This window comes from Ammospiza caudacuta, chromosome 25, assembly GCF_027887145.1.
Source record: "Ammospiza caudacuta isolate bAmmCau1 chromosome 25, bAmmCau1.pri, whole genome shotgun sequence".
Lineage (NCBI taxonomy): Eukaryota > Metazoa > Chordata > Aves > Passeriformes > Passerellidae > Ammospiza > Ammospiza caudacuta.
The window spans coordinates 2,089,778-2,109,365 of NC_080617.1; the positions used below are offsets into that span (position 1 = coordinate 2,089,778).

The window sequence follows — 19,588 nt, forward strand, 5'->3', positions numbered from 1 at the left end:
CTCAGCTGCCTCCTGCCACACCAACGTCACTGGGACCAAATTCTTCCATGGAGCACTTCAAGCTGAACTCATGGAAAGCGCTGCAACCTCCAGATGTGCCAAACCGCAGAGCTGGCACACAGCAAATTATTATTTCCATCAGACATCTGAGGAATGGAGAAGCTGCACAGAGAGATTCAGAAGGTGATGTGAACTCACAGCTGTCCCAGCAAACCTCAGAAGCCACACAAAGGCAGAATATTGTCTTAGTTGAGATCTATAGAATATTGTTTAGGTTGAGATCTATAAAATACTGTCTTAGTTTAGATCTCCAGAATATTATCTTAGTTGAGATGTGCAGAATACTGTCTTAGTTGACTTCTCTAAAATATTGTCTTAGTTGAGATCTACAGAATATTGTCTTAGTTGAGATCTATAGAATATTATCTTAGATGAGATCTATAGAATATTATCTTAGATGAGATCTATAGAATATTTTCTTACTTGAGATCTACAGAATATTATTTTAGAATAGAAATAAAAATAATCCCAAGGTCCTGGTCCTGCTGGAAGTGGTGCTGCAGTATCAGAGTGTGCCCAGCAGCTTCCCCAAAACAAATCCTCTCCCAGGACTGAAGCTGAGCTGGGGGAACCTCAAAACAGAGCTGCTACAAAGATCCAATCACTGCATTCCCAGCTAAATCCAAAAGGATGTTAAGTGATATTTTTATCTGATTTGGTCAACATGGAATGGTTTGGGTAGGAAGGGACATTAAATCCCACCCCTGGCATGGCAGGGACACCTCCCACTGTCTCATGTGCTCCAAGCCCTGTCCAACCCAGCCCTGGACAGCTGCTCTGGGAATTCTATCCCAGGCCCTCCCCACCCTGCCAGGGAATAATTTCTCCCAGGTATCCAATTTAAATCTATCCTCCGTCAGTTTGAAGCCATCTCCCCCAGCCCCTTCTCCATTGTTCTCTGCAGGCACTGGAAAGCCACAATGAAATCACCCCAAACCTTCCCTTTCCCAGGCTGAACAATCCCAATTCTCTCAGCAGAGGTGCTCCAGCCCTGCAGATGACTTGGTGGCTCCTGGACAATGTCACAGGAGGGACAGGCTGTCCCCATCACTTCCCCAGTATCCCTCACCCCAGCCATGATGAAAAGCAGAAAATAAAAATTGCTTTTTCTATCAGCTACCAGATGTGAGGAAATGAAGAAATTATTCATTCACAGATATTTCACATGCCTTATAATATCTCTTTCAAGAATCTTAACAAATATGGATAAAAGCATTTTGCAAATCAGGTCGTTGTGCCTGATTTTGGCCACTCTGTGCTCAAAGTGCCCATAAACAGCAATTATCCAGCTCTTTCACTCACACATTTTCTTTACCTTCATTGATCATTAGATCTATTTATTTGATTTTCAAAGACTGCACCCAAAGGATCCTTTCCCCATTTCTCAGTGCCTGTAATGTTAAACAGCAACACATTTTCACCTCACAGCACACAAATATCACAGGGCTCCTTCAAGAACAAAGTGTCTGAAACAGCAGAACACAAAGCCATGACTTCCATTCCAACATTTCTGCATTCCAAAGTCAGGGATTCCTCTGCAATGGCCATTAAACAACAGAGCTGCTCTTCCACCTCATCAGGATCTGTTCCTGGTACTGATCCCTGAGCTCTGAGCACAGAGCAGAGCCAGGGTGGTGTCAACACAAGAAACAAGGAGGTGCACAGAGACAGAACTTCTCTCCAGATGAGCACTGACAATGATTGGATTTGATTAGCAGAAAATGTGGCTCAGCACTGAAGCAGAGATTGGAAAGAAATCCAGAAGACAACGCCAGGATCAATCGGCTGCACGAGGCAGCGATGCCCTGACACCTGGAGCTGCTGTGACATCCTGGCAGGGAGAGGCGAGCCCCACAACCTTCAGGAATCACACAAGGAGAGGACAGCTGGAATCCCAATCCCTTGGGAAGTGATCCAAGCAAAGCTGACTCCCTCTGCTCTCAGCCAGCAGCACCCCAAGGCTCTGGGAGGGGATGCAGAGTGCACGTCCCACAGGAGCTGCTGCCTCCCTGAGGAGGAGAGAGCTCCTCCCCTCCGCTCACAACACCATGGCACCCCACTCCACTAAATGGAGGCTCTGGACACGAGCACCACGCTCTGGAAGGAGTTCACTGCACAAAACATCCCTCCCCTCGCCATGAACGTGTGCATGCACTCAGCAGTTATGTAAACCTCATTCAAGAAGAACAATTTCCACACTAACACAGGAATGTGTGTCACTGTAACACACTCCAGCTCCAGCCACTCCACTGACTCAGAAACATTCCCTGCCTGCCCCATGGGAGCACACATCCCAAAGTGGGATTCAGCACCAGCCATGCTGAGAAACTGGGGCAAAATCACAGGATCAACCACGGGATCACTGCATCTCCTGAGGCTGGGGGAATGCAGCCCCTGCTCTGCACCAGCTCCACCTCTCTGCTGAAAAACACGGGGCAAAGCAAGACACAGCTGGATTCCCACTGCACACCCTGACACAGCTGGGTTCCCACTGCTCACCCACCAGACACAGCTGGATTCCCATTGTACACCCAACAGACACAGCTGGATTCCTCACTGCACATCCCTGAGGCACAGCTGGATTCCCAGTGCACATCCCTGAGGCCCAGCTGGATTTCTTCATTCACATCCCTGAGGCACAGCTGGATTCCTCACTGCACACCAGGACACAGCTGGATTCCCAGTGCACACCCACCAGGCACAGCTGGATTCCCATTGTACACCCAACAGACACAGCTGGATTCCTAATGCACATCCCTGAGGCACAGCTGGATTGCTCACTGCAAATTCCTCTTTGTCAGACCTCCAAACTTCATTCATTCTCCCAGATCACTGAGGTCTCCAAGGACATCGAGTCCCAGCTGATGCCACCCTGTCCCCAGCCCAGAGCTCTGAGTGCCACCTCCAGGAATTGCTGGGGCACCTGCAGGGATGGGCACTGCAAAGCTCCCTGGGCAGCCCCTGGCAAGGCCTGAGCCCCCTTGGCATGGGGAAATTCCTGCTGTGCCCACCCTGAGCTGCCCTGGCCCAGCCTGAGGCCGTTCCCTCTGCTCCTGTCCCTGTTCCCTGGGGCACAGCCCGACCCCCCCGGCTGTGCCCTCCTGGCAGGAGCTGTGCAGAGCCACAAGGGCCCCCTGAGCCTCCTTTGCTCCAGGCTGAGCCCCTGCCCAGCTCCCTCAGCCTCTCCTGGGGCTCCAGACCCTTCCCCAGACACTCTCAGCCCCTCAGTGTCTCTGCTGTCACGAGGTGCCCCAGCAGTGGCAGCACAGGGACAGTCACTGCCCTGCTCCTGCTGACACACCCAGGTGGCAGTGGCCTCTTGCACACCTGGGCACACCTGGGTCCATGCTCAGACTGTCACCAGCACCCTCAGGGCCTTTCACAGCTTTCCAGGCCCTGTCCCAGCCTGGAGCTGCTGGGGCTGTGGTGACCCAAGGCAGGACCCTGCATTTCACCCTGCTGATGCTCCCAACCCCCCTGGCCTTGCACAGGTGCTCCAGGGGCCTTTCACAACTCCAAGAGCAGCAACCCAATCCTACTCCAGAGGACAAAAAGCATGGAATGCTTCCAGCTCTCCTGTACTGCACACTGCAACAGCCCAAAGCCGTTTCTCCCGTGGTCAGTGGCCACTCCACACCTCACACACTGCAGAGGAGCCTCTCAGCAGCTCTGAACCAAACACACTCACCGGGATTTTCCAGCCCCTGGAGCAGCTCATTCATGTCAGGCAGCCACCTCACACAGGGCACCTGCACTTCCTTTCCTTTTAAACACGATCAGACAGCCTCAGCATCGCAAAACTCAGTGACAACAACTCAGAAGCAAATGTTTTCCTTGTCCCAAAGCTGCCCAGACACCAACCCCTGTCTGTGTCTGGAACATTGGATGGAGCTGTACCAGACAGGCACCAAGCACAAGTCCAGGAGGTGGGGATGTGCTGGGACCTGCTGCTCACCCAGCACCCCACAAACCCAGGAGGACAATATTCCCTGTCTCCAAGCCCCCTGAACACATCCTGTCATGAATTTAAGTTCTCCAAGTTATCTCATGCAGAAGAGCAAAGACTCGGATGTCATCAACAGACATCACCAAAGATCCACAGGTCTGGATCACCCTGGAGAGAGAATGGAGGAACAACCCCTACACAGTGACAGGGACTGAGCCACTCCTGCTCCAGCTCTGCACCCCAAACAGGCCCTGCTGTCCCCTGGGGTAAAAAACTGCAACACAGCACAGGGGTCATAAAGATGTTCCAGGGCTGGAGCCCCTCTGGAGCCAGGCTGGGAGAGCTGGGGGTGCTGCCCTGGAGAGGAGAAGGCTCCAGGAGAGCTCAGAGCCCCTGCAGGGCCTGAAGGGGCTCCAGGAGAGCTGCAGAGGGACTGGGGACAAGGATGGAGGGACAGGAGGCAGGGAATGGCTGCCAGTGCCACAGGAATGGCAGGGCTGGATGGGATCTTGGCAACTGGGAATTGTTCCCTGGCAGGGTGGGCAGGGGCTGGGCTGGAATTGCCAGAGCAGCTGTGGCTGCCCCTGGAGCCCTGGCAGTGCCCAAGGCCAGGCTGGGCATTGGGGCTGGCAGCACCTGGCACAGTGGCAGGTGTCCCTGGGCTGCAATCAGCTGCCATTGAAGATCCCTTCCCACCCAAACCACTCTGGCATTCACATTCCTCAACCAAGGATGGAAACCAGCACCAAAACCCATTGCAGCCAATGGAGAAAGGAAAGGAAAGAATGATTGCCTGGCTGGTTCCAGGTGCCCCCAGTGCCATTTCCCACAGGAGTTTGTAGGCTGGCAAGGCCTGGTTAGAGAGGTTTGGGCTGTGCCAGGGTGCCCAGAGCAGCTGTGGCTGTCCCTGGAGCCCTGGCAGTGCCCAAGGCCAGGCTGGGCTGGGACAATGGGAGGTGTCCCTGCCATGGCAGGGGTGGGGTGGGATGAGCTTCAAGGTCCCTTCTGAACCCTGAAACCACCTGAGACTCCATGAAAGCACAGACTGCCAGGACCCCAAACGTGCAGCAGCCCCAGAGCTCAGGATCCAGGGCACTGCTGGTGCTGCCAACTGCAGCTCACTGGAGCCCAGCAAAGCCCGGCCCCGGGGAATGGCACTTGTCAAAAGGGATTCTGCACTCCGGTCAATTAACAGCAGCCAGGGCCCCAAACTGTCCTTTTGATTACTAAACACCGAGCTGAAGACCCAACAAATTAGCATGAAAACAACAGGGAATTTACCTTGCAGATTTCCAGGACTGTATTTTTTATTCTAGAATAATCCAAAGGGGTTTTTCATGCCCTGAGAGCGACCAGCAAAGCATGTGAATTGTAATTTTAGGTAAATATTACTGTCAACAGTGTGTGTTAATACTGCACCTTATATTAAGCAAATATGGTTGCTAAAATGACCTTTACATACAAATTCCAAGTGCAGGGCTGTATCACATTTCAGCTATCCCAGGGGATTTAACACCAGTTTTTTATATATTAAGGAATCCTCATTTATGTAGAATTTACATTCACCTGGGCAGACAGGCAGCCAAACTATCCAAGGCTAAATTTCACTCTCAGCCCCAAAGGATTCTTTTTCTTTCTCCTTATCCAAGAGCTGTTTCACAGGAAGCAAAAGGCAAGTGAAATTAAACATAGAACTAAAACAATCTGGCATAGAGGAGGGAAAAAAACACAGAAAACTAATTAGAAATTTCTTTGGAGAAAAAGAACATTAAAAATACTTGCTAAGAAATATTTGAGCTAAGAAATATTCTAGTGATGATCTAAAGTGCCTCTAAAAGTGCACTGTGAAGCTGGATTTATGAATCTTTATTTAAATGTTGAACATTAAATAGATAAAATACCTGTATTTACTGGGGGTGGCAGTGACTGAAGAGGGTTTGAATTTAGCCAATATTGAATATCTAGCCAATTCTCTTAGAGGGGAAGCAAAGCAAAGCTCTGCCAGCCCAGCTCTTCAGGTTCCCATTCCCACTCCTGCTCCTCACCTGGCCCCATTCACAGAATCACAGAATCACAGAAGTTCAAGACTGGAAGAGACCTATAAGATCATCAAGTCCAGCCGATGTTCTAACTGTTTAACTAGATCATGGCAGCAAGTGCCACATCCAGTCTTTTTTTGAATTCTTCAAGGGATGATGACTCCACCACCTCACTGGGTAAATGATTCCAGTATCTGACCACTCTTTCTGTGAAATATTTCCTTCTTAATTCTAACTTACATCTCGCTTGACGCAGCTTGAGACTGTGTCCTCTTGTTCTATCAGTTGTCGCCCGGAGAAAGAGGCCGACCCCCAGCTCACCACAGCCACCCTTCAGGAAGTTCCCTGCTCCCAGCCCAGGATCCACCTCCTCTCCCCCAGATGGAACATTCATTCCCCCAGTTCCCCTCCTGGCCAGGAGGCATCTGCAAAGCCACAACACCCGGAGCTGGACCATGCAAATGGATCATTTCAATATCCCTTTGATCTGCACTGTGACAGAGCCCAGTGCTGCCCTCAGCCCTGCACACCAACCCAGGGAATCCCACAGACACTCCCACAAGGAATTCTGCCCTCAGCTCCTCTCTCTGCCACCCTGGCAAACAAAGGCCTGGCTGTAAATTTTCGGGTTTTTCTTCTCTTTGCCTGATTTATGCTCTGTGAGATAGCTCAGGGATGCCACTTGCTCGGTTTCTCGGCTGTTTAGGCTTGTAAGTTTTCTGTGCTGTTTAGGTGGCCTGGAAAGGCCCAGGGATGGCCTTGAAGAGCCCGGCGCTTCAAAGGACGAGGAGAGACTTCTGATCTTGTCTCGGTCTCGGTGTTTATTAATTGTTTATCTAAAAGATTTTCTTTCAGCCCGACAGAGGTCTGCACAGCAAGCCAGCCATGGGCACACTCCACAAACCCCCGGGCGGTCACTTATCTTTATACCCGAAGTTACGTGTACAATATTTATCATTTCTCCCCAATACCTTCTACCCTTATTAACCGGTGCACTTCTAGTAATGACCAATCCCAAAGTGCCACCATCACCACAGAAGATGGAGGCCAAGAAGAAGAAGAAGGACAGGACACGCCCCAATTCCTCCATCTTACTTCTTTAGACCCCCCTGTACCAAAATCCTAAACCCTGTGTTTTACACTCTAATTAACTTATCCCTTCACCATTCACCCAGTGAATTCCTCCCAGTCCTCATACAGGTGTTATTTCCTGTGTAGGATCAAAATCCTGCCACCAGACACTTCTGGCAACATTCCAGGACTCCCAAGCCCCCCAAGGGTGGTCTCGGTCACTCTGCACCTCCATCCTGAGGTGCTGAGATCCCACACCTGGCCAGGGATGGCTGCTGGGACCACAAATGGTGGCAAGGATTCTCCTGCTGCTGCCTGAGCTCCTGCAGGGCCTGAGGAGCCTCCCAGGATTCCAGCTCTGCTGGGGGATCTCTCTTGCTGCAGAGAAATGTGGGAAATTATATCATTATTGTATTTCTCTGCAGAGACAAATGTCCTGATTTCTCAGCTCGAAGATCCCAGAATTCCAGACTGATTTGGGCTGGAAAGGACCTTAAAGTCCCTCTCATCCCACCCCTGCCTTCGGCAGGGACCCCTCCCACTGTCCCAGGCTGCTCCAGTCTCTTTCCAACCTGCAGATCCAACAGCATTTGTTTTGTTTGTGAGAAAACAAGATGAGACCCCAAGTTCTCCCTATTTGTACATGCCAGAGTGTGATTATTCCTTGGATATTTATTTTTAACTCCTGTGCACTCTGCAAGCGGGAATATAACATTTATATCCATTTGGCCTCTATATTTTAAGATTTGCTCAATTTACAATGAAAAAAACCAACAAAAAAAACTCCAACCAAATACTTCTCTAGTAAAACACCCCTAAAAAAAAAAAGGCAACATTACTACAAGAACACCAGAATTGAGACAGGAAGAAGAAAAATCATCAAAACTAAGAAACGTCCTTAGATTGGAGAGGAGAAAACCAGAACCAAGAAACATCCTCAGAATGGAGAGGAGAAAATCACAACCAAGAAACATCCTCAGAATGGAGAGGAGAAAATCACAACCAAGAAACATCCTCAGAATGGAGAGGAGAAAATCACAACCAAGAAACATCCTCAGAATGGAGAGGAGAAAATCACAACCAAGAAACATCCTCAGAATGGAGAGGAGAAATCAAAACTAAGAAACATCCTTAGAATAGAGAGGGCAAAACCAAAACTTAGAATGGAGAGGAGAAAATCACAACCGAGAAACATCCTTAGAATGGAGAGGGGAAAACCAAAAGCTCCAGCTGAATACTTTGATTTATACACTCACAATTGTTAAAACTCTTGATATGAACTAAAGGTTTACAAATTTCACATGGAAACAAATCCTCCTTCAGCTGGGGGAGGCTGCTTGAGTTTGAACAGCTCACAGAGGAGGTTATTTCAAAAAAAATGCCAGATCTGAGTGCAGTCAGACAATTTATAGCATCCAGGAGAGGGGAAATGCATTCCCAGCTGACAGCAAGGGAAGCATCACACACTGCACACCAGGTTTGCACTGACAACCAGAGCAGGGTTAAAATACCTTGTTCCATCAACTGATTACTGCCCTATTTTTAGCCTTCTCCCATAACAATAGTGGGTAAAGAAAGAATGTGAAGTCCCAAGTATTAGACAGGATTAGGTGGTTGAACTACTATTTTTGTAGTAAAGGATTCATGGGTAGAATTGCTACTACCATTAGCACTGGAAGCAAAAAGCCAGTGAAATTGCAGATTGGCTAATGCCTTCCCTGGCATGGGGCCAGGCTGATTAATGATTCAGGGGACAGAAATAACTGCAGCAGAGGCAGCCTTGCACAGGGGCTCTCCTTCCTCAGCTAATTATGTTTTCCTCCCATTTTATCCACCCAGGGAAGCGCTTCATTAATGTGGAATTTAGGTTACCCTGCCATGTCTCAGACACATATTGAGGTGCAGTGTTCAAAAATATTGGATTAGGTAAGAAACAACCTGAGTTTGGTCCTGCTGGAGCTGGCAATCCCTTGGGAAAAGCATCTTCTGCACCCAGGTGTGTGCCTGGATCCATGGGTTTGCACAAGAGCTTGGGGCCATGCTAAGATCTGACCTTGGGGGGCTTTTAATTTACTCCCAGCCCCACTGTGACCTTCCCAGGTTTAAATTCAGAGGGAAAAGATGTGGAGAAGGGATTCAAACTTTTCCAAATTAATTTTTAATTAGTTTTCTGGGGTTTTTTTTTCCTCCTGTATGCCAGATTGTTTTATTTCTTTGTTTAACTGCACCTCTGTCAGAAAAGATTAGAGTGGCCTCACACCACCCTGACAGGGACTCACTGAGGGTTCAGCACCAGCCAAGTTTCACCCCAGAATGAAATGTGAACAGGGCAAGAAGCAAAGGCAGATGTTCCCAATAAAAACAACTGTCCTGGAACAGAAGTTATCCCTACCAAAGGCAGGAGTAACAGGAGAGCCCAGAGCAGCTCCTGGCCGGGAGGGAGCAGCATCACATGGCAGCAGCACAAAGGAGCATTTGTTCAGCCTGACATCAGCACTCAGGGAAAAGAGCCTGGAAATCGGCCCTGATACACCTAAGGAGGAGTTCTGAGCCAGGCAGGCCAGAGACAATGCCCTGCAACAGCTCCTCATTGAGATTTCTATCAGCAGCTGGAATCTGTGGCAGTTCATGAGGAACAGGGACTGGGGATGGGTTGGGGTGCTTAGGGAGGGACTGTGGGGCTCAGATCCACTGTAAAGCTTCACTCATTTGCAAAAATGCTCCCAGGATCACAACCTGCTCTGCAGAAGCACAAGGAGGTCACAGCAACTCAGCAAACCACAAATGAGTTGCTAAGAGAGCAAAATTGGGGAGAGGGGAGGAGAAAACAAGCAGGACAAGTTCTGTAATAAACCTCTTTTCAAAGCACACTTATACAAGATATCCACTGAAATACCTGAAGTCTTCTGGAAGCACTGAATTTGCACATTCAGTAATGTGAAAGTGGTTTTGCTCCTCCTGAGTGAGCACCATGACAAGGAAACAGAGCAGAACAGCAACAACCACGGAGAAATCCCAACACCAGCACACCCAGTCAGTCACTTGGGCAATCCCAGCTGGACAATCTCATCTGCAGCTGCCCATCAGGAACAGTAAAATCCATGGATTTGGAAGAAGCAGAGTCTCAGAGTATCTTTCTGAATGTTTCAGAGTGTTTTCTGTCCCCTGCATATCACAAGGATTTTCCAACCTGAAATTTCCAATCTACTCGTGCCCCTTCTACCTCAGGAGACATTTTCAGGGAGCAACACAAAGCAGAAAACCAAATTCAAAGTTCCAGTTCCCCTCTCAAGCCACCCCTCCACTATGGAGTAACCTCTGTGAAACAGATCAGCCAAACCAGACATTTCATTTCAGCAAGGAATTGTGTTTCCAATTAGCTGGGTATCAAATTAGCACAGCCCTGTCAGTGTCAGGGAAAGGAAAGCCCTGAGCAGCTCACTGGGACACAAGGGAAGTTCCCATGAAAACCCAACAGCTTTAATGAAAGAGGTCAGAAATCACCTTCCAGAGCTGAGGCACAGGTGCTGCCACATGGTTTGTGTGACAAGGGACTCACTCCATGCTGTGAGATAACACATCCAGTTATGTGGAGCACATACCCACAGGCACATCAGAAATCATGGAATGTTTGGGCTGGAAGAGACCCCAAATCCCAGCTCATTCCACCCCTGCCATGGGCAGGGACCCCTTCCACTGTCCCAGGCTGCTCCAACCTGGCCTTGGACACTTCCAGGGCCAGGCAAAATCTCTGTCCTAAGGAGTAAAGCATCACTTAGCCAGGACTTCCCTTTGGAAGAACAAACACAGGACTGCCTTTGCTTCCAGGACCTTTTTAGAGGCTCTTGCCACAAATTTTAGACAAGCTGTGGCCACAGTAGCTGCCAGCAGCAGTCAGCATTGTCAATGTGCTCAGATCCCTCAAAAAAAAAAGGTTAGACCAAAATAAAAAAACTGAGTCCTGTCTTTGATCAATTTTTGTCAAGTTTGCCCCATGAGTCCAGCATGGGTTAACACTGAGAGGAAAAGGACTCTGCTCCCAGGGCAGGAAGGAGCCTGACTGGAGCTGTGACCCACGAGGGCAGAATTCCCAGAATTACCTCCTGCCTCTGCCTGAATCCAGCTCCCAGTGCAGAACTCACATGGTCACACTGCCAAAAGGCAAAACTGAGCAGAAACCCCAGTCCCAGCCCTGTTGTGCAGACTATTCTTCACCAACTCCATGTGAAAAATTCCCCACATTCAACAAGACCATCCCTGCAGAGTTCTATTGTCTCCAATTATTAATTAAACATGCTCTGAGAGAAAGCAAATGCCTAAAATCATTTGCTTCTATCAAGCAACTCCCACACTACCAGAGTGCAATTCTGACAGCCTGAGCACATCCAGTGCCTGCAATTCCAGAGGGACACACCACAGAACTCTCCCTTCACTCCAGCTCAGGCACACACACACACCAGCCACAGGAGACCCCAGCCAGGAAAACCCAGCCAATTTTCCTAAAAACCTGCTCAGTGTTGATAACTTGTCCCAGCTGAATATCCTGAGTGTCTTTTCCCTGCCCCCAGGAGCAGCAGAGGCTGTTTGTGTTTGTGAGGAGATCTGTGCAACCTTTCATAACCAAGGCAGACCATTCCTCACCTGGAGCCATCTTGTGCCCTCCCTACGTGATGGATAAACAAACACTCAAACAACTCTCTGTGCCCAACACCAACCAGGCATCAGACAGCCCAAACTTGCTCACTCCAATATTCAAATTAATTGAGGCCTGACACTCAGCCTCATCCTGCTGCTTTTGGGGGATAAAAAAAGAAAAAATTTGCAGTTAAGTGTTTTCCATGGAGGTTTGGTGATTAAGGATTTGGAGCTGCAAACACCTGGGATTCTGCTCAGGAGATCTGAGAGACCAAGTTAGGAAATCAAAAGTCTGATCCCAGCATCACTTCAGTGTCTGCAGGTTAAGGCAGACCCAAGGCAGGCCATTCCTCACCTGGAGCCATCCTGTGATGTCCTGATCCCTGCCCATGGTTTTGCAGGATAAACAAACACTCAAACACTCTCTCTGCCCAGGCATCAGACAGCCCAAACCTGCTCACTCCAATATTCAAATTACTGGGGACCCTGAACCTCAGCCTCATCCTGCTGCTGTTGGTGGATAAAAAGAGAAAAATTTGCAGTTAAGTGTTTTCCATGGAGGTTTGGTGATTAAGGATTTGGAGCTGCAAACAGCTGGGATTTTGCTCAAGAGATCTGAGTAAAAGTTAAGAAATCAGAAGTCTGATCCCAGCATCTGCAGGGACAAAGAAGACATTATCACCAAAAGTTTTTTGTGTGGATGGTGAAGCTTTTACACCTAAATTTGTGAAATGACAGGGACATCTTTGTTTGATTTTATATAAAAACCTGGCCCTAAACCCACCTTCCAAAGTAGAAAGAAACTTTCTTTTCCTGTGGCATTTCCCCTAAGCAAAACACAAACAGACACAGCCTTTTCCTGCTGCTCACAAGGAGAGGACACCACCTGAAGGAGCTCCTCTCCTCCCTTCCTTGGGGGGAACTTTTCCTTGAGCCATCCCTGCTAAAGCCACTCTCAGCCCAATTCCCAGAGCTTCCAGGAGGAAAAGTGACCAGGAGGAAGAGCACAATGAAACCCATGGAAAGCCAGGGTGCTGCAGCTCAGGTGTGACTCACAGCTCTCCTGGCTGTTTTAATGCCACCATGAAATGTCAGCATTTGGTAAAAGCCACTGCAGAGTTATCACCAACAGACACACGTCTGTCTACACATGCAACAAAGAGAATCTGGGATTCAACAATTAAAATCTTTCTACCTTTAATAAGACCTCCCAAGCTCTAGGCACACATTAACCTATATTAGCCTATAATTATTTTTTTCTGACTTCCCATTATCTTTTAGCTACTCAGTTTCCTAACCAGTCTTCAAGGCTGGGCCCTCACTGAACCATCTCTGAATGTCTAAAATGAAAATACAGTAATAAAAGTGCACCCATAAAAAACAGAGTCAGGAGACATCCCTAATGATTCCCTACCTCCCTGCATGTCCCAGCACTTCCTCCACTTGTGCTCTTGCAGGCCAAATTCAATTCTACCCCAGCTAAACCCAAACTGAATTAAATCATTTTGCATGCATAAGATTAGTTCTTGCTCCAAGGAATTTATAATTTAAACAGCAGATGTGGAGGTGGCCAAGAAGTCAAGAAGAATGGCAGTGCTAGGATTACACATCCTGCATTCTGCTTCCCAGGAGCCAAACCCTGAGGCAAGCAGAGAACCATGGAAAAAGAGGGATGGAGCACCAAACTCTGATAGAAGTGCCCATCAATCACTGGAGCACCAATATCAAACAAGACTGAGAACAGGAGTAGTGCCCCACCTCAGAGCTGGCCTGGAAAAAATTAGACACAAAGACTGCTTTGGAGATGAGCACTGAATGCAGAAACACTGGAACTACAGCTGTACCCCATTTATCAGAGTGTAAAAGCAGCAGGAAGCAGAGCAGATAAAAACCCAAATGTTAATTCTGGCCTGGTGGGTAATTTCCTGAGCCTCAGCTCACAGAATCACAGGGGAAACTGAGAGCACCACACAGAATCATCTGTGAGCTCCATCCTGCAGGTGGGATCTGTCCACACAACCTTCTCTCCACTGTCCACTCTCACCACAGGAACTGCATTTGAAAAGTTCATTTAAACTAGCAGAAGTTAATGAGCTTTCCTTTCATTAAGTGGTTTATTTATTAGGAGCATTTCATTCCACAAGTTACTGAAGAAAATCAAGCTGAGCAACACTTCTGCTGACAACAGGACAAGCCTCTGGAACAGGCAGGATTCTTTTGTTTGAGTGAAAGTTTAAGTCTTTCCATTATTAAATAAATAAAAGTTCAAATACCAGCAGAGTTTTTAATGACTGCAAGCTTGGAGTGCCCTGTCCCCACCCCCCTTATCTCCAGAGAGTTTTGTTGTCTTTGCTTTCAGGGATTTGCAGTAAAAGGAGGATGAAAGTGTGAGCTGGAGGAAAAGAGGATTGAGAATTTATGACATCATTTTAATTCATGAAGTCATCTTGCCACAAAATGCCCAAACAATAGCAGGCCCTGCCCAGGCATCTCCACCCCAAGACTCTGTGACTGCTTTGATTTGAAAAACCTCCAAGTTTGCAGGAAGAAATTCTTGCTTATGGTTTCCTTCAGAACTTAGAACATTAAGATCTCTGGCACTGATGTCTCTGGAAGCAAGTTTTACAGTTAGTGACTGAAAACTTGGATAATAAACAGAAAAATTGTATCTGTTTCAATGAAGTTATTTCTTCTGAATTGATACCTAAACACTACGTTTCTCCATAAGGACAACAATATTTATCTAACATTTATCAACAATATTTATCTAACTCTTTAGCTCATATTGCAGTACTTTATGTGATTTTTCTTCCAGAACAAATTGACAGGGCACTTGGGTTTATTTCTTTGTTAATGTACACACTGCCTTTGGTGAGGCTGCAAAATTCCCTGCAATGTTTGCTTTTAAATGCTCTGGTGGGCAACACATCCCCTGGGGAGGCACAGCAGAGGAGCCAGGGCTTGGCCACTCTGATTCCAGAAACTGGAGGCAGGAGATGTTCACAAAGGTTGCAAAAGCTTTGTGTCTGCTGCCCTGGCAATATTTGTGGGGATCATTCTGCTTTAAAATGTGCTTACACTTGGGTTCTGCTGCCTGGGAGAGGAAGCACTCGTGTGTCTTTGATGAGTGAGCTACAGGTCACAGCCAGAGTGGAGTGAGTCAGCCACTCATTTAACTGCAGCACGAGTGACAATGCAACTGCTGAAAAGAATTCTAGTAAACAGCACTAGCATACAGCCTGGCCCACCACCCCTCTAGAGACTGAGTGGCTCTAACAAGTTCCTAAAACCACTGCTTGGAGACACTCTTAAAGCTGCTCTTCTCATCATCACCACCTTCCCCTGTACATGACAACAATAAAAACCCAACCCCAAAGCAAAGAAACCCAGTCAAACATACCACCAACACCTTCCACTCCTGTGTTTTCCAATATTGGGAATGGTAAAAGCCCAACCTACATGCATTGGCAGTTTTGTAATACCATTACATAAGAATTATTTAACTACAGCAACAGATTTGAAAAGCAGCAGCAGCAGCAGCAGTCACGGCTATGCTGGTTCACACATCAGAAAAAAAAAATCAATAAAGGGAGTGATGAATTTTGTAAACATGCATTCGACTGCGACCAGGAGTGGATTGGGATTTGGGATTTCAACACCCTCAAGAGCAGAAACCTTTCAACTCAGAGCTACCAGGGCACCGCCACCCTGAAAAGAGAAAACAAACAGCACCACTGTGGCCACTCCACCAGAACCAGCTCCAGCTTTAGAAGAGCACCACGAAAAGCACCTCTGAGAAGGCTGCAGGGCTGAGTTGGGAAAGCTGGGAGTGGTTTTCTACCTGATGCTCTGCATGGATGTTGTCCCCGGTGGGCCAGCGGTGTTTGCTGTTGTTGTAGCCGCCGCCGCCGCTGCCTCCTCCCCCGAGCTGCTCCCCGTGCTGCCTCTGGAAGAAATAATCCACCATGGCGTCGTCCTGGGAGCGCCCCGCCACTCCTATGGACCCGGGCACGGGGCTGGAGTGTGTCCCTGCTGCAAGGGCCTGGTTTGCAGCTGGCTGTGGCTGAGCCTGCGAGCCTGTGCCAGATGTCAGTACCACAGGCATGGTGGGGTTGGCTGTGTCTTGAGCGTGCTGCTTCAGGTGGGGGCTGAACGAGTCCTGCCACAGAACTGCTTTTCTCTTCAAAACGCACGCTACGCTCATTCCACCAACACCTGCAGGGGGACACGGGGGAAAGAGAGGGGAAAGAGACATGAAATCCTCCCAGCTGCAGCTCTGAGCTTTAGTAACACACCCATCTTGTGACTGACAGGGGAACACCGCTGTGGCAAAAGTGACTCCTCCAATATTCACTCACCCCGTGAACCCAGCAGCCAGAACAGCACTGAAAGTGCACAGAGATCCCACTGAAAATGCACAGAGATCCCACTGGAAACGCACAGGGATCCCACCAGAAATCCACAGATCGCACTGGGTAACGCACAGAGATCGCACTGGAAACCCACAGGGATCTCAATGAAAATCCACAGGGATCCCACCAAAAATCCACAGGGATCCCGCTGAAAATGCAGAGAGATCCCACCGAAAACCCACGGGGATCCCACCAGAAATCCACAGATCCCACTGAAAATGCACAGGGATCCCATCAAAAACCCACAGGGATCCCACTAGAAATCCACAGGGATCTCACTGATAATGCACAGGGATCCCACCAAAAACCCACAGAGATCCCACCGAAAACCCACAGGGATCCCACCAAAAACCCACAGGGAGCCCACTTTCTGTGCAGCACGGGCTTAGCAGGATGCACAGGACGCCTGTGAAGCAGCAGCACAATGGCAATTTCTGCCAGGGACAACACACTGACTGGAAAACTGCTGGGAAAAAGCCCCCAAAAAAACCATGGAAGGCAGTGACACCAAAACCTGCTGTGTCCATTCACACCAGGCAAAAGGGGCCTGGTCCCCCATCCATATAACACTCAAGGCCCCCTGTATCACACTGTATCCCAAAGTATCCCCTCAGTCATGCAAAGCAACAGTTTGGTTTGCTTTTGGTTTTTGTTTTTCAATGCAAAGTTAAATCCCAAATTTCTGCTTGTACAGTTCATGAAACCCAAACACAGCCTGTGCCCTCCCTGTAACTCAGGAGTGTGCTCAGGAGGCAGTGAAACCCACGGACATGCTTTGTGGAATTCCCTGGAGAAAGAACAGCAAACCTGGGATCTCAGCAGAACTTTCCAGAGCAGGCACAGCCAGCACTGCTGGTCCTGCTGTCGATGGCACTGGGGGAAATTTGGACAACTCCAAAGGACTTTCAGCGCCCAGAGCACTGATCACCCCAATAAATGAAATACCCCATATGCTTTGCATGCACCCAAATGATCTGTGAGCAGGAGGAAAACCTGCACATTAAGCTGACAGCAACTCACTAACTTCCTAGTCCCCAAATATTTTGATAACATTCCAGCAGCACAAAACCACAGAAGTTTGTTTGTTATTTTAAGGCAGGACTATCAGAGCAATAGAGACACTACAGGTGTGAACAGCAAAGTGCTTTCCCCCATTATGCAATGCTCACACAACAAGCCAAATTCATTTTTAAAGGCATGGAATAGTCTGAATTAATCTTCATTAAAAAGATCAACTTGAGGTATCTAAATGCAGCCCCACAGAGAGTTCTGAGGATGAAATTGTGGGGGTGGAGCCCTGAGAAGCTCCTGGCAGAGCAGCCCCAGGACGTTCCACTGCTGTACCTTGGTGGCTGCAGAGCTTGGCCCTGCTCCTGCCGGCGGCTCCAAGGCCTGAAAGGCAGCTCTGTTCCCTCCCTGCTCCTCGTAGTAGCCCTGAACAACACTCTACTACAAACAACTTCCAAGAACAATTTACTAACGGTGGGGAGACCAAAATAAAAAAATCTGAGTCCTGTCTTTGATTAAATTTTGTCAGGTTTGCCCCACGAGTCCAGCACGGGGTTAATACTGAGAGGAAAATGACTCTGGAAAGTGCAGAGATCAGGTTGTTTTAATTGCACCTCCAACATAATTCGGTGTTGCACACACACAGCCCCCAGGGCCACTCTGCAGGGCTTTTTATGCGCTCACAACTTAAATACCAGGACATCCAACAGGACTCACTCCTCCAGCTTTCAAAGAGTCTGGAAATCACCACCTTCCCCACATACTTGAAAAAGCACTGAAAACACGATATGACTAAATCTTGACTGATTTTGAAACTACAATTCAGTTTAATGGCATTTTCCTCTTAATTTCCCTTTAGCAAACAATATCAAAATCCATCAGTAACATCACATGAAGCACTCAAGCTCCTCCATGCAAAAAGAAAAAAAAAATAAGTAATTAACTGTAAGAAATTCATTTATCATTAAACTGAAGTGTGTAAAAACTGCAGCAATGAAATCTGAGCGGCCCCTTGAAAGGAAGTTACAAGTTATCTCAGGGCAGACTGTAAAAAAAATAAACAAACAAAGGAAGATACTATGAATCCCTACCAAAAAATCCCCAGTATCTATAGACTGTGACAAGCCCATTTCCAGTGAGAAACAAGGTACAAAGTCGCACTGCCACACTCTTTGCTCCTTCAAAAGGCTGCAGACGCTAATTAATTCCTGAGTTAATAAAGGTGTTATCATAAAAATCAGGAGGGTCCAGAAAATCTCAGTCAATGGATTAAGGAGAGGCTGCTCCCAGGCACTTCCTCTCCGGGCTGCTCCAAACACGAGCGGAAAACTTGGCAAAGGCGACATTTTGCAAGGGAGCAAAGGGGAAGGGAGCATTGTGGGTAGTTCAAGTTTAGTTCCAAGCCGTGTTTTTCTGCGAATGCCGCGATCGAGGCAGCAGCGGGACAGCTGAATCCTGTCATTCAAAGCTGCCGGAGCACGGGCAGTCACCTACACAGGCACTGCAGAGCCGCAGCTGCTCGGGGCCTCCAGAGCCTCTCGCATTCCCAAACTCTTCCTGAGCACAGAGGATCAACTTTTCCCAGGTGAAACCCCGGCTTGGCAAACAAAGGCTTCCACGCTGCTCTGCCGCGCTCAGGGCAGGCGGCTCTGCTCTTCCCTGCGTGAAATGAGCTGCTCCGTGTTGTCACCGCAGATTATGGGACGTTCCACAAACAACAAAAAACTTCGGAGCAATCTCCCTGCGAGTCTGAAGTACCGCTGGTGACAACACTGAATAAAGGAGCTTTAATCCACACAGAGCCCGGCTCCACAGCCAGATCCTCCCGGCTCTGGTTCCGTATTACCCTCAAAAATCACGGATTATTACAAAATTAACACAGTGTAAAACGAGCGTTCCAAAAAAGTTCAACCCCAAAGCGGAGGAGTTTGGGTTGGATGGGTTTTTTTTTGGAAAGTTCCACTGGAAATGAAAGCAGAGCCATTGTTTGAGAGCTGTGTGGCCTAGCAGAACTTTTAACGTTATCCCTGTGTTTTCCTGAAAACCTGGGGAGCCGCAGCACTGAATTCCTGACCCATCGGATTCCCAAAACCAACATTAAAACCCAAAAGGACCCACGGTCCCCCTTTCCCCCACCTCCATCCCTCTTAATAAAGGAAATTCCTTACTCATGATCTGCCTAATAAAATCTCTGCTCCGAACAAAGTTATTAAACATTGACCAAAGCAAACAACAACAATAACAACAACAACAAAAAAATCAGAGCATTTCTCAGGTTGGGCCGAGAGGCTCTTAAAATTCCAACTTTGCAGCTCACAAGGGCCGAGCCTGTCGTTACGCGAGCACGAGATAAAAACAAGGGGGGGAGAAAAACCCCACACAAACACAAAACCCCCAGGGTCACCCAGCACATCGGA

General features: G+C 48.2%; 1 protein-coding gene across 4 annotated transcripts in view; it reads right to left on the minus strand.

Moving 5' to 3' along the window:
* PUM1 (pumilio RNA binding family member 1) overlaps positions 1-19,588 on the minus strand; it is a 101,445-nt gene that overhangs the window by 81,028 nt on the left and 829 nt on the right. For all 4 annotated transcript variants that reach the window (XM_058819861.1, XM_058819862.1, XM_058819860.1 and 1 more), the window contains exon 2: positions 15,593-15,966. In XM_058819861.1, coding sequence (XP_058675844.1) covers positions 15,593-15,955 — 363 coding nt within the window. In that variant the 5' untranslated portion in view covers positions 15,956-15,966. The remainder of the gene's footprint in view (positions 1-15,592; positions 15,967-19,588) is intronic.